General features: G+C 50.7%; 1 protein-coding gene across 5 annotated transcripts in view; it reads right to left on the minus strand.

The window, feature by feature from the left end:
- Window positions 1–384: 384 nt before the first annotated feature.
- Window positions 385–14,060, minus strand: part of ERI3 (ERI1 exoribonuclease family member 3) — a 127,035-nt gene continuing 113,359 nt past the window's right edge. For all 5 annotated transcript variants that reach the window (XM_058552205.1, XM_058552201.1, XM_058552200.1 and 2 more), the window contains one exon: window positions 385–915. In XM_058552205.1, coding sequence (XP_058408188.1) covers window positions 886–915 — 30 coding nt within the window. In that variant the 3' untranslated portion in view covers window positions 385–885. The remainder of the gene's footprint in view (window positions 916–14,060) is intronic.

Here is a 14,060-nt window from a genome sequence, read left to right on the forward strand (position 1 = left end):
CACTTCTGATGCCCCTGGCTGGGAGGGTGGCAGGAGGGGTCACCGCACCCACTCCTCGGGGGTGTCACGGGGGCTTGCCTACGTTGAGGCCCTTAGCAGCCCTCTAACTCCTGCCAGTTTTGCTGAAACACCGGTACCTGGAAACACCTGTGGTTCTACACTCAAGATGGTCCACACATAGCAGTGGTCTCAGCCGCAGGTGCAAACATAACCTCGTGCTCAGACAGTCCCTGTGCATATTCAGTGAGGGTCTCACAGGTGCTCCAGTGACCACCAGCCACACTGGTGGCCTTGAGCAGAGAGCAGCCTGGAACACGCTGTAACCTCTGCACACCCTGACAGCATCAGGCACAGCACGGCCGGGTTCACACACACACCCAGGGCCTCATTTCCCCGACTTTATTCAGTGGCACGTTCACAGCGGGGATGGGGGTAGACACAAGGTAGGGCCTGATCTGTCCGGGAGCCCTGGGGGCACCACACACCATGCACTACAGATGGGAGGGGGCACAGGGGAGCTTGGTGGCCCCTGTGGAAGCCTGTGTACCAGGGAGGAGGTGGTGAGTGCCTGGGTCCCCCTAGCCCAGGCCCACAATGGGAGGGGCTCATACTGGGCTGAGGTTGAGGGGTGGGGGTGGGGGGCACAAAGTGTCTGCTCCAGAGGGGCCAAGTGGCTAAGCCTTTACCCAGGGCACAAGCCCACAGGGCAGGCTGGGGGACACTCTGGACGTAGAGCTGTGCCACTCTCCCTTTTCCCCTCTGGTGAGGGAGAGGAGGGTTCTGGGCTGGGCCAAGCAGCTACCCTGTCCTGCCCCATCCCATCCTCGGCCAATCAGAATGGCTTTGATGTCTGCTTGAAGATGAAGCCTCGATACGCGAGTGTCTTCATGATGTTGGCAATGTTCTTGCAGTCATCTAAAAAAAGGAAGAGAAAACATTTAGATAGGCCCCAGCTCCTTCCCCTTCGTGTCCATTGGTGCCCTTACACTGGTGGGGGTCGGATGGAGGCTCAGACTCGGGAGCCACAGGTTCTCAACCAGGGGGTCCTCTCCCCTGCCGGTAGCATCTCCAGCCTCAGGTTGGGCTGGGTGATGCTGGGCCGGCACGAAGCCTGGTCTCAATGCTTCTCAGCCCCATAATTCATGCTGGAAATTGGCCAGCGTGTCCCGCCCCGGCCCCAGTGGTGATGTATGGGCGCCGTCGCAGTAAGAAAAAGGCAGAGTAAATGTGTAATTTCTCCCTTGACGGCCCCCGGCCGCTGGGCGATCCTTCTTGTTGCCGCCACATGGGGACGGCCCGTCTGCCACACTCCGTCTTCTCGCCACCCGCCTTGATGTCTCCATTTCATTACTGTGCAGCCATTCATCACGCCCACGGCCAGGGTGACTTTGCTGGCACTTGTGTGTGTGGATATGGCCCAGGCCATAATCACTGGTGACAAGGCACAAGCCTTGGCACTTCCAGGCCAGGGCTCTGGGAAACCAGCCCTGGGGCTAGGCTTGTGTGCTCCAACAGCAACCTGCCTGGGCACCTGCTCCTGTGCAGCCCGACGGGTAGAGAGGGTCCAGGTTTGTGGTGCTCTTAACACCCTGGCCAGCAGCCATCTACTCGACAAGCCTGTGTATGCCCAAGCCCCGCCTCTCCTACCCCAAGAGGCTCAAAGCTGGCGCTGGTCAGGCTTCAGCCCTGTCTCTGGCCGTGTCTCAGGTTAAATACGTCTGTGCCTGCCAGACCTTGTCACAGCAGTTTCTCCAGTATTGGTTCCAGTGAGAAACTCAAAAACTGTCCTAGAACCCTCGTGGCCACAGGAACAGGTACTCCGTGGCCTCAGTATCATGGTCATGGGCAGGACTTGTCCCACTACCACCAGCAGGAGGTGCAGCTGCACAGAGCTTGTTCTATAGTAAGCCTAGGAGAGAAATGGCCCAAGTGCCTGGGTTTTTCTGTTCCACTGCCCAGAGCAGCCCCAACTCCCTTCCCCTGCCTCTCCCACCCCTCTCCTACCTCCTGTAGATGCTTCTGGGCCATCAACAGGACCTCAGCTGCCACAAACCCTCAAGGGATTGATGCTGTGATTGCAGAAGTATTGTACATCGATGTCATAATCAGGTGTGTGGGGGGTGGTAAGGTCAAGGTGGGGTCAGGAGGCCTCTGCATCTGTCAAGGACCAATGCCTTCCTCTGAGCCCCACAGCCTGTCCTTTCCAGGACCTTAGACTAGGAAAGAGGATCCACCAGAGCTAGAAAAGGGCTGCAGGAGTCTCTGGTTAGCCCAGGGCCTGCATCATCAGCCAGACACCAGCTCTGCAGACCCTGCTTAGAGCAGATAAGGTCTCTGGGTTGGGCCAGACAAGTCACACAGGGTCCCTTCTTGCAGAACACAGTATCAATGTACCCATGGTGGATGTGGGCATGGAGAAGTGACCCAGGACCTAGATACGGGACATCTTGTTCCCGCAGGGATTCAGCAAGCCACAAGAGCTGGTCTGAGGCACAACAGTGGGAAGACGGATGGGTGGGTAGTGGCGGCCATGGCAACTCCAGACGTGACCCATCCCTGTGGTTTATGGGCCGGACACGCACCCCGCTCAGCTGAGGCCCCGTCATTTGTCTCCCTTAGTGTGTATGCCTGTACTGTGGGGGTAGAGGGTGGAGGGAGGCGGCTTCGACAGGAGGAGCTAGGCAGTTGACAGGAAGGGGAATCGGGCAGGAAATGCTGTGCAGGAGGGGTGGGGATGGGGGTGGGGATGGGACAGGAGGCCCCCAGGAGCAGGGAGGGTTTACGACAGGGCCCAGGGGCTCTGATGGCACCCCCGAAAGGGCTACAATGGGGTGCTTTTCTTCCCAAATAAGTCTAGCCTTTTCAGGGCACCTCCCATCCTGCCTGTCTCCTGCACTCTGGGGACCATGGTTGCTGTGCATATTAAGAATAAGTCCCCTCGTTATCTGCAATTACCCAGCGGCCACACACCTCATTTCTTCCAGCAGAAAAGAAAATTAGTTTTCTATTGACTTCATCTGGCTCCTCCCTCATTGCTGGTCAAATCGCTCAGTCTGCCTCCCCTGGCCCAAGTGAATGGGCCAGCTCCTCCCCCCAGGCAACCAGCCATCCAGTGGGTGAGCAGTGACCTCCCACTTGTGCCGGGCCCTGAGCTGGGAGAAAGTCCACATGGCCCAGTCTCTGTCCTTGCCTCTCCCCACTCTGCACACGGATGGCTTCACCCACATCCCGAGACCTTCAGCTACCCCTGAAGATTGCCGTCTCCAGCCTGGATCTCTCCCTGAGCTCCAGACCACAGATTCAGATGCCTCCGGAACATCTCTTTCTAGATAGCCATACAAACTCAAGACGTCCAGTAATTAATTTTCTCCCCCAAGCTTCTTCACTCCCGTGTTCCCCATCCCAATGAATGACACCCCAAAATGCCCAAAAATGAACTTGAGAGTCAGGCTTGACACCTTGCTCTCCCCCTCACTCCCCAAATCTGATCAAGTATGAACTGCAGGTTTTATCTTCTTCTGTCTAATGATCCACTCCCCCTTCACTCTGGCAGCTACCCCCAGGCCAGACCCCGCCATTTCTTGCTCTTAGGACAACAGCGTGTCCTCTTTTTCTTCCCTCTAATCCATTCTCTTGTAGCCAAAGTGATCTTTCATACACAAATCTGATCCCGTCCTTTTCTCTTTAAATCCCTTCAGTGGCTCCCCTTGCCCTCAGTTTCAAGTCTACACTCTTTAATATGACCTAAAGGCAAAGGCCCTGCAAAAATGGATCCCTGAAATCTCTGGTCTCACCTCTGCCACCGTCTACCCCAATCCCCATATTCCAGTCTCAAGGAACCAGTTTTCTGAAAATGACAAAGTGGGTTTTGGAGTCTCACAGACCTGTTGCTGGTTTTAACTTTGCCCACTGGCTGCGTGCCCTGCGGCAAGTGCTTAGTTTCTTTGGACTTCAGGGTCCTCCACTAGAGTGATAATGGACGCCCCCTCAGTGAGGACTAAACAGGTGATATAACCACATGTCTGCGCACATGCTTTATGTTTGGAATACCTCTTCTCTTGAAGGGAAGGCAAGGATGCTAGTTTCCTGGATGACCCAATGGTGAGAAAGTGTATATTGTACAATCTATGGCATAGATGACACAGGGCAGCACACCTGATGAAACCAATTGGCATTCACTCCACTAACTCTGATTACTGATCCTGTGTACTGGGGATTCTGGAGTCTAGCTTGTTGCAGCTGGTCCACTACAATGAAAAAAGAGAGACCCAGATTGGGGAAGGCACTTGTTCCAGTTCACACAGCAAGTCAGTGGTGTGACAGTTATGGACTTCCAGCCCAGGCTCTTTTTCTGCCCTTAAGCCTTCATAAGAGTCAATGCAACCTACTGAAGAGTGTAAAAAGTCAATGGCATACTTAGAAAATGAAGAAACTGGGCAGAAGAAGCACAGAGACAAATCTGGGGCTTTAATAGGCCATAAGTTCAGAGAGACAACAGCACATGGTGACAACAGGGCCTCTCGGAGAGTCCTCTGAAGCCCTGGGCCACCTGGGTCAGCAGCCACAACTTCTGGCACCTCTTACTGAGCTAATGAAGCCAGCCTGAAGCTCTTATGGGGTAGAGGTGGGAGTGGTGGGGGCACAGCCTGTGCCCACGATAAAGGCCTCCAAGAGCAGGTCTTCCTCACCTCACAAATTCTAGAAGACTAACCTGTCTTTATTTCCTGCAGGGTCATTAACTTGTGACAAGATGACCCTCTAATATTCTTTTTTTGGGCAGTAATATTCTTAATTTTGGAAATATTTTTATATTACCAAGACTGTAATGGGAAGGGTGCAGCTATATAAATCCCTCAGAGAGGTGAGTGGGGCTAGCCCCTAAGAGAGGATAAGCCTGTTGGCTGGGCCCAAGGGTAGTCAAATATCCACTTGGCAAGGGAGCTGCTAGTGGAAAGGTAGCTCAGATTGTTTAGGACAGCTCGTGAGAGCTCACGCAGGGCAACCACATGAGGCTCACATGCTCCAGTGAGCTGCTCCTATCTGGGAGTTGAACAGTAGAGGACAGGAAGCAGTGCCTGGGCCAGGGCCACCCTCAGGAGGGAAGGGGCCCAAGGAGACTCTTGGAGGACCATTTATTCATGCACTCATGCATTCAGCAAATACACACTGACACCTTCTGTGTGCCAGGTGTACATGGGCCATGCTGGGTCACAGGGCAGCACAGCCCCTGTAGCTCCCTGCCCTCATGGAGCTCAGAGACAGACCTGTCAGTGGTGCAGAGTGAGCAGTGCTATGAGAAAAGGAGGCACAGAAAAGGCACCTCGTTCAGTCTGAGGATCAAGAAAGGGTTCCTGGAACGACAAAGTCAAGCAGAGCTCTGAGGGGCGGGTGGGAGGGGGCTAGCCAACAAGTTAGGGTTGAGGTGAGCAGGTGTTCTTGGCATAGTGAAGAGCACAGGCACATTTCTGGAAGGGAAATGTGGAGTGTCCAAAACAATTTTAAGTCTAGCAGGTAGTAGGGGTGATGAAGACTAAGAGGCAGGGGAGTGGCAAGAGATGAAGCTGACAAGGTCAGCAGTGACTGGCTAGAGGAAACCCTGAAGAGCCCTGAATGCTAAGCTAAGCAGCTTAAGATTTTATTATTCTGGGCATGCTGAAGAAACACGAACATGTTTAAGAAGGGGCAGGAAGGACGAGATCTGGGTTTCAGAATTATCATTCGAGGATTGGAGGGGTAAACCCTGAGGTAGAGACACCAATTAGTAGATTCTACTACAGTCCAGGCCAGAAATGGTGGCCCAGCACTAGGCCAGTGGCAGTGGAGATAGAGGTGGAGATATCTCGGTGATGTGGAAAAGTGGATGCAGGCAAGAGGTTTTTAGGAAATAAAATAAGCAAGCCTTAATGCGAGGATTGGGAGGGCTGGAGAAGGGATAAGTCTAGGATCTTAGTGCCACTCACCGAGATAAGGCAAACAGAGAAGGTGCAGCTTTGGGGCAGTGATGAACTTAGCTTTGATGTGTTTAGTCTTGAGATTCCTATGGAGACATCTACACTTATCAGGCATTTCCTTTATGGTTTCTAGGTCTTCCGCCTCCCAGTGTTATTAGAAAACTATCATATATTTGCTTCTAATACTTTCAGTTTTTATATTTAACTTTTTAAATTTGTCTGGAATTTATTTTTATCTATGGTGAGAAATAGAAGATCTAACTTTATTTTTTCCCTAGTGGACAGCCAGTTGTCCAGTCACCACTGATCGAACTGTCCACACTTTCCCCACCCTTCTGAAATGATGCCTCTATCATATATACAATTCCCATACTTGGGTCTGTTGCACCCAGGAAACAGAATGAACATGAAATGATCAAAGAGGCAACTGGCTGAGGGGCCATCAGGGGCAGCAGGGTAACAAGCTATTGACCTTATGGGGCTATGAGGCAGAGTGGCCTAAAGGAATATTCAGATACCTGAAGCCTCCTGCCTAAAAAGTTCAGCCTAGTAACACACCTTATTAGGAATCTGCAGGAGCTGGTGAGGAATGGGGCCAGAGCCCACGGAGCAGGGGCCAGCAAAGATGGGTAGGGAGAAAAGCACAAGGAGCAGGAATCATGTGAAGATGAGAGAGCACGAGCCCTGGGTGTGTCAACATTCTAGAACCTCATTTTGTCACCACATCTGTCTGTCTGGACATCTTGCCAGCAGCATGCCTGAGAGCAAAGGGCCAATGGGTCAATCCTGAGCCTACGTGACACAGGATTGCCAAATTAAATATCTCCCCAGCCCCACATGGAACATACACTAAAAAATTATTTGTTGTTTATCTGAAATTCGAATTTAACTGGTGTCCTATATTTTTATTTGTTAAATCGGCAACTCTATGCTGGGGGCCAACATCTCAGTTCAGGATACAACAGCAAATGGTAGCTCAGAAGAAAGACAGGGGCCAAGGCAGTGAATTTAGGACTGAACCAGCAGAGGGTTCAAACCTGTATATCCTTAGATTCTGGGTTCAAACCCAATTGCCATCACTTAATAACTGTGTGAACTTGACCAAGTTACTGTACTTCATTTAACCTCTCTGTATTCCAGTTTCTTCTTTAAAATGGGAATAAATGATTAATTATAGCAACTACTTCCGTCAAAGGGCTGTTAAAAAGATGAAATGAGTTTTTATTTCTGAAGTACTTAAAACAGTAGCTGGGGTAGTTATTATTATTGTTATTACAATAATATCCAATAATATTGTTATTCCAACAGTAATACCCTGATATCCCACAACCCCTTGTTCCTTGTCCCAGATATGGCCCACACAGTCCCCTGGGCCCCCAGACAGGGCTACCTTGGCCCACCCAACAGCCCCCCCAAGACATAGACTCCCTCTCCCCACAGACACCTTCCCACAGCTCCCTCTCCCCACTCCCCAAACAGGGCCCTTACAGCTTCAACTTCAAAGTGACCCCTTCTTCCAGCTCCTCCCCCACCCCCCTCCACCCCACCGAGGTGCCTGGAGGTGCCACAGGGCTGATGGTGAAGGATGATGGTGGTTCCACAATAAGGGGAAAAGGCAATTTCATCTTGATTAGCAGGCGATTTCTCTCTCCATAATAAGCATGCTCCAAATAATTAACGTGTTTTACGTAATAATGAAATTACAGAAATGCAGTCCACTTATTCAAACAACTCACCATTACCATATTTTTAAATATTAGACTTAATTAGAGTTTATCACTTCAGAGAAGTATGCGGACCGAAGATGTTTTTAAAAAAATCCTCATAAAGTGTTTATTAAGCGCTGGTAAAGCTGGGATAATGATGTGTTTGGAAATTAAGGCAATCAAACACTTACCACCGCTCCTGGAGGCCGGGCATGGAAATGAGGCCATTACACGCCCATTACCCTCCAGCTCACAGCCACTTGGGGGGCGGGGAGAGCACGCGCCTGGCCGAGAGGGCATAATGCCCGGAAACGCCTGTGCCAACGTCCCACAACAGCCTGACCAGGAAGCACAGCATCAAACCCCTTATGTCACATCATATTTGGCCACCAGGAGCCCAACTCAGGCTTGGCCAGCAAATGACCGGGCTGGTCCCAAATGCCAAAGAAGATACCCAAGACCAACCCTGATACAGACTCCCAGGCCTGGCAGGACACCTCAACTCTATTCAAACTCCAGTGCCGAATGGGGACAGAAGCCAGGCTGGGCAGCCAGAGAGGTCAACAAGAGGAGGCGCAGGCTGAGGAAGCTACGGACCCAGAGCAGGTGGGCCACTCCTAACTCGGGGCCACACAGGAAGGGGTAGCCAGAGTGGTGGGGAAGGGTCTAGGAGGAAGGTGGGGAACCGGGGCCCAAAGATGCAGAGGAGCCAGGGGCCAGGCTCAGGAACACACTTGGGGACAGACCAGAATCAGGGAAAGCAGGCAAGAAGGGTGGCGGGAGAGGGGCCAGTAGCTCCAGGCCCCATTTATCCCAGCGAATAACTAATTCCAGAATTTATCGTGCTGGGTTTTTGTTCTGTGGCCATTTATATCTGCGAGGGGAGGAAATGAAGAGGCAGCGCGGACGCCACATCTTTCTGTGTTATTGCTTGTCTGCCATTTGCAAATCATTATTAATTGTGGGCCCTAGTGGTGGGCCGGGCGGGGGCCGGGCTGAGTACATCCACATAGCTCTTCATCAAGGACCCCAGCCGCTGCCCCAGAGAGCCAATTACCCCGCCCTGATTGGGATCAGATAAAGAGGGAATTTTTACAAATTAGGGAATAAATAGAATTTCCACACAGGGCGCGGGCAGGACCTGAGAGGCTGTAATGAAAAACCATCCGTCACCATCAATGCGGCCTGGGCACACAGCCCCGGCATTCCCTCCCCTTGTGGGCCTGCCCTAACGCTCAGGGGCCTGGGCGTACAGGTCTAAGGACACCCCGACCCCTCCAAGGCCTGGGGGGGGAGAGGAGTCTGCTGGTGGGGTGCGTGTACACCCTTTGGGCTGAAGAGGCCTAGGCCTCAGCTCTGACACTGTCCCTAGTGCCTCCTCATCCTTTCCCTGTCTCCCTCTTCCTCAGAGTCTTGACAAGGAGGAGACTGAGGTGGTCCTGAGAAAGGCCAGAGTTGGGGACCACAGGGCAGAGACCACATCCACGCCCCTACAGCTACGGCAGCCCTAGGGCAGAGCCCCGGCCCCATGGACCACTCACTCTGGGTTCCCGTTAGCGCTCCTCCCCTTGGATCATTAAATATGTATATCTTATTACACGCCTTGTTAGAGTATCGAGCTCTATTGACTGATGATAAATCCTGAGCCTCGTCCTGGCCATAAATTTATCTGCAGATGATGAAGACTCAATAATCTAGTCAGGCAGATAATATCATCGGGCCTTAAAAAAGATCATTACATTATATGTCAGAATTAAAAGTGAAATACGCCGTAGTAACAGGGCGGCTGCTCTGGCCATTACAATGGGTGCCCACCTCCCCCGACTTGTTCCCAGCTAAGGCCCCATCCAGGTAGCGGGGCCAAGAAGCCTCAGCCTTCTCCTGGTTCTGGGATGCCACAGCTAGAAGTGCCAGAGGATAGCCAGATAACCTAAGGCCAAGTGAAGGGGACCTGGCTGGGGAGCGAGGGTGGAGAGGTGGCTACTGAGAACAGCTGAGCACATCAGCCATACCTGGCTGCCACCTCTGCCCCAACCAAGCTTCCACCTTACCCTGTCCCTAGAGGTCTGCTGTGGGACTGTCTTCTGGAGGTCCCTAAGTGGCTCCAATAGGAAGGTGACAGGCCTGACGCCCTTCCAGAATGGCCTAACCAACCAGGGCAGATTCTTTCCAAAATGGGGACACAGGGATACAGAGAGGTTAGGCTACTTGCCTGTACTGCCCCAGGCACCTGTGACTGGCCCCAGACCCATGTGGCAGGAGCCTATTTGAAGCCTTTCTTGTGTGCATGTGCTATCAATCCAGACCATGGCCACCTCCTTCCCAGAAACCTGCCTGTCACAGCCTCTACATCCTGTCCTTTGAGAAACTTACTGCTAGCCTCTTGGTTCCTGGACCTCAGCACTAATGACCATGTCCACTGTAACTCATTTCGACCTATTTCCACAGTCACACCCTCCACTTTTTTAATATCCTCCACTGCTCTTCCTTTGAAATATTAAATTCAAATATCCCTAGTTACTGACAATAATACACTTTTTCTTTCATCGCACTGGAACCTTGAAACCATTTACACCTCTACTCTCTCCCTCGTGTCTTCACTTTCTTCCCCATCCCCTTTTGAATGCTTACCCAACAGCCACCCCTCTCTGCCCAGCTGGCAGAACCCACTCCTCCCTCGTGTGCAGGGTGACTCCTCGGTGGTCTGAGCCATTTGTGGTGATCCTGTCCCCCTTGCCAGTCATTGCTTTATGAATGGCCACGTGTTCTGGTTATGGAGACATGAGGGTAAGTTTGCTGAAAGACCTCCAAGGAAAATTTCTTCACTCTTAAGAAGATAAGCACAAGGGGAAAATAGTCCTTTATATTCTGCTGGATGTGTTCATGTCAGCACATAATGTCTGGGACTGCAGAAGCCACCTTCCAACCTTGAGGGGAGCTGGCCTGCGAAGAACATGCTGAAGATAAAAGAACAGAAAAACGGAAAAGATCTGGGTCCTTGATGACATTGCTGAGATGCTGAATTAACCAACCCTAGGATCACCTTACCTCCAAACTTTTGGGAGGTAATAAATCCTCTTATTATTTAAGATATTTTAAATTGGTTTTTTTCTTGAAGCGAAAAGCATACTAACTGATACAGAATGTAAAGGCAGGAGAGAGAACAACATAACAAACGGACCCTATAGGAACGTGGGCTGAATGGAGGAGGCTGGGCAAAGGGCAACGAGGACACTGCTGTTTCAGGCTGGGAAGCTGGTAACCCTTGTTATGCTCTCTGGAAACATTTGATCAAATTGTTTCTTTCTATATCTCAGGACACTGGCTTCCGTTACTAAGACCACTAAAAGAGTCAAGTTTAGACAGAAACCCCCATGAAAACAGACAGAGAAGAAAATGCAACTTTTTAAGAAAGGTTTTTTTTTATGTCTGTAGCTTGCAATCTAAGTTGATTAAAAGTCTCACAGCTCCACAAAGTCATCAGACTCAGGTTTCCTTCTGACTTGACCTTCTCAGCATGTTGCTTCCAATTTCCAGGTTATCTCATGGTCCAAAATGGCTGCTGGAGCTCCAACCATCATATCCACATTTTAGGAAAGAGGAAGAAGGAAAAAGCAAGAATAATGTATTTTCCAGCTAAGTCACTTCCCTTTAAATATTGTTCCTAGAGATCCCACTTTTCCTTTTATCTCACTGGCCAGAACTCAGACATAACCATATCTTGCTGTATGAGACACTAAAAAAAGTAGTCTTTTAACTGGGTACACACTGCTGCCCCTAATTATTGGGGCTCTATTTAGTGAGGAAGAAGGGCAATGGATATTGGGTATATACCAGGCAGTTTCTGTCCTAGCAACATCACCCATATACCTCACTTTGGAGCATGGATTCCACAGTCCATTATCTCAATCCTTTCTTCCTAATATTCTCAACTCTCTTGCTTCCTTTTCCTTCCATCACCCTTGCCTGGAAAGACCCAAACTCTGCCTTCTCTATGCTTGCCTCGAGGCTGAGTGTGACAGAGAAAATCATAACCATATAGATTCGTGCCACTCATAAAATCATAGTCATCAACCTCAAGTGGGTATTTAAAACGGCCCAGCCAATCTTCTATGTTCCTGATCAGTGTGCATGCTCTGTCCCCTTTTGCCCTAGTGACAATTTCAAATTTTCTCTACTTTCGACAAATCTCAAATCCCCTACCCCCAAGATCACCTCTGCCCTCCTCACCCACACAATCTTGTCTCCTACTTCACAGGAAACACAGAAGCCACTCTTCTGCATCTGTGCCAATCCTCTGCTCTCATCCTGTCACTTCTCAAGCCCATCCCTCCCCTGCACCTGGGTCTGGAGTCTAACCCTACTGCCTTTTCAGGGGTCTTATGTTATGAGTAACCCTCCTTTCTCTCTGATCCAGCTTCAATTGCTTCTTCTGCACTGGTTCCTTCACATAAGCATGTAAAATATTAAATCTCTCCCATCTTAAAAAACAACCTCTCTTTAGCTCCTTTTTCCATGTGGCTAGTACCCCATCTCTCCTCCCTTTGATAGCCAAACTTCTGAGTTGTTAACCCTCCAGGTCTCATTTCCTCATTTCCCACCCTGCAATCTGATTTCCCACTAGTGCTTTACCAAAATGCTTTCTCTTATGATCCCTATGATCTCCCAGGGCTGAAGTCCAATGGAAGCTTTTCAGGTTTAGATCGACCCAGTGGACTAACTCATGCCTTGCAACTCTCTTTGCTTGGCTTCAGTGACACCACCTTCTCTCTCCATCAACCCTCCTCCAGCTCCTTTGTACCTGCCTTTTTTTCTGACCACTCCTAAGATGTGGGGTTGCTCAGAGCTGCTGTTGGCCCTCTTGCCTTTTCACTCTCTACTCTCCCTAGGCAATTTTATCCACCCCCGAGCTTTATTTACCACAAATTTTCCAATAATTTCTAAACCTATATTTCCACTACCACCATCCTGGTCCAGGGCACCACCATCTCTCATCTAGGCAACAGCTGTGCCCTTCCCCAACAATCTCCTCCATGGTGTCTTTCTAAGCCACAAATCTGGTCATTTCACTCCCTGTTTTAAAACCCTTCAATGATCCTGGAACAGAAAAAAGACATTAGTAGAAACACTGGTGAAATTCACATAAGGCCTCCAGTTTAGTTAATAGCATACTACCCATGTTAACTTCCTGGTGCTGATAACTGCACTGTGATTATGTAAGATGTTAACATTAGGGAAAGCTGGGTAAGAGATATATAGAAACTTTTCTGCAAATGTAAAATTAGTTCAAAGTAAAAAGTTTGAATTAATAATTACAACAACAAACAGCCACCTCCAGCGGTGCCTCACTGCTCTCAGGATAGTGTCCAAACTCCTTTATAAAGCTCCGGGGGGCTGCCCAGGTTCCCCTCTCGGCCTCATCCTTCCCACTCTCCTGTTGGGCCAGGGGTTCAGGCTCTTTGCTCTCGCTTTTTCACACGCTTTCTTCTGCCTGGAAAGCGCCTCCTCCACTTCTCAGCTGGAGCTCCCCCTCGTCCCTCGGAACACAGGCTTGCTGTTTCCTGAGGGGCTTTACCTGGGCCCCCACATTTGCATTAGGAACCCCTTCTATGTGTTCCCACATTGTTCCCACAGCACCCAATGTTCCCGCATTGTGATTGCCTCTGTCATCCCTGCTGGACCACAAACCCCTTGAGGGCACTAACATTATCTACACAGCGGCTCTCAGTAAATATGTGTTCGGTGGAAGAAAGGACAGACTGCAGGAAAAGATCCAGGGGATGGGACGGGACCACAGGTAACCTACTCCAGCCCTGACATCTGCCACCAGAAGCCTAGACATGCCTAGGCACTGAAAACCAGTCACGATTCTTGTCCCCAGCTTCCAAAGTGCCCAGGGCTTTGGCCCCTTCTCCACCTCCACTCCTTCCTAGGATCTTGATTTCCCCAAGACCTGCTGTGCCAGGAGACTGGCTGGGACCTGAGATCTCAGCAGTCTGGCCAGTCTGGCCTGCAAACCAAGGCATCCGGGGTGGTAGTAGTGGTGCTGGGGCTCCCAGTCCTAGCCAATGATGCCCTAGCTATGCCTGGGGACTCGGGGAGGGGCTGCCCTCCCTAAGCTCAGGCCCACCTGGTAAATATTTCATCCTCAAGCTGCTCAGCTAATCCCTATTAATTTCAATACCGCCGCCTTGCCTGGCTCAGCTCCCAATGCATTATTTATCCCCTTTGTTTGTTTGTCGCTAACAGGTGGGCCCCAGTGGAGGCGCTGACTGGGGACAAGCCCACTCCATCACAGTGTGGTGTGAATTAATCATGAGGACTAATGGGAACCACCTCAGCTCCAGGCACTTCCCTAGCCACCTCCCCCCCTGCCCTGGCACCCAGAGGTGGGCCAGGGCCA

The sequence above is a fragment of the Diceros bicornis genome, chromosome 13, assembly GCF_020826845.1.
Source record: "Diceros bicornis minor isolate mBicDic1 chromosome 13, mDicBic1.mat.cur, whole genome shotgun sequence".
Lineage (NCBI taxonomy): Eukaryota > Metazoa > Chordata > Mammalia > Perissodactyla > Rhinocerotidae > Diceros > Diceros bicornis.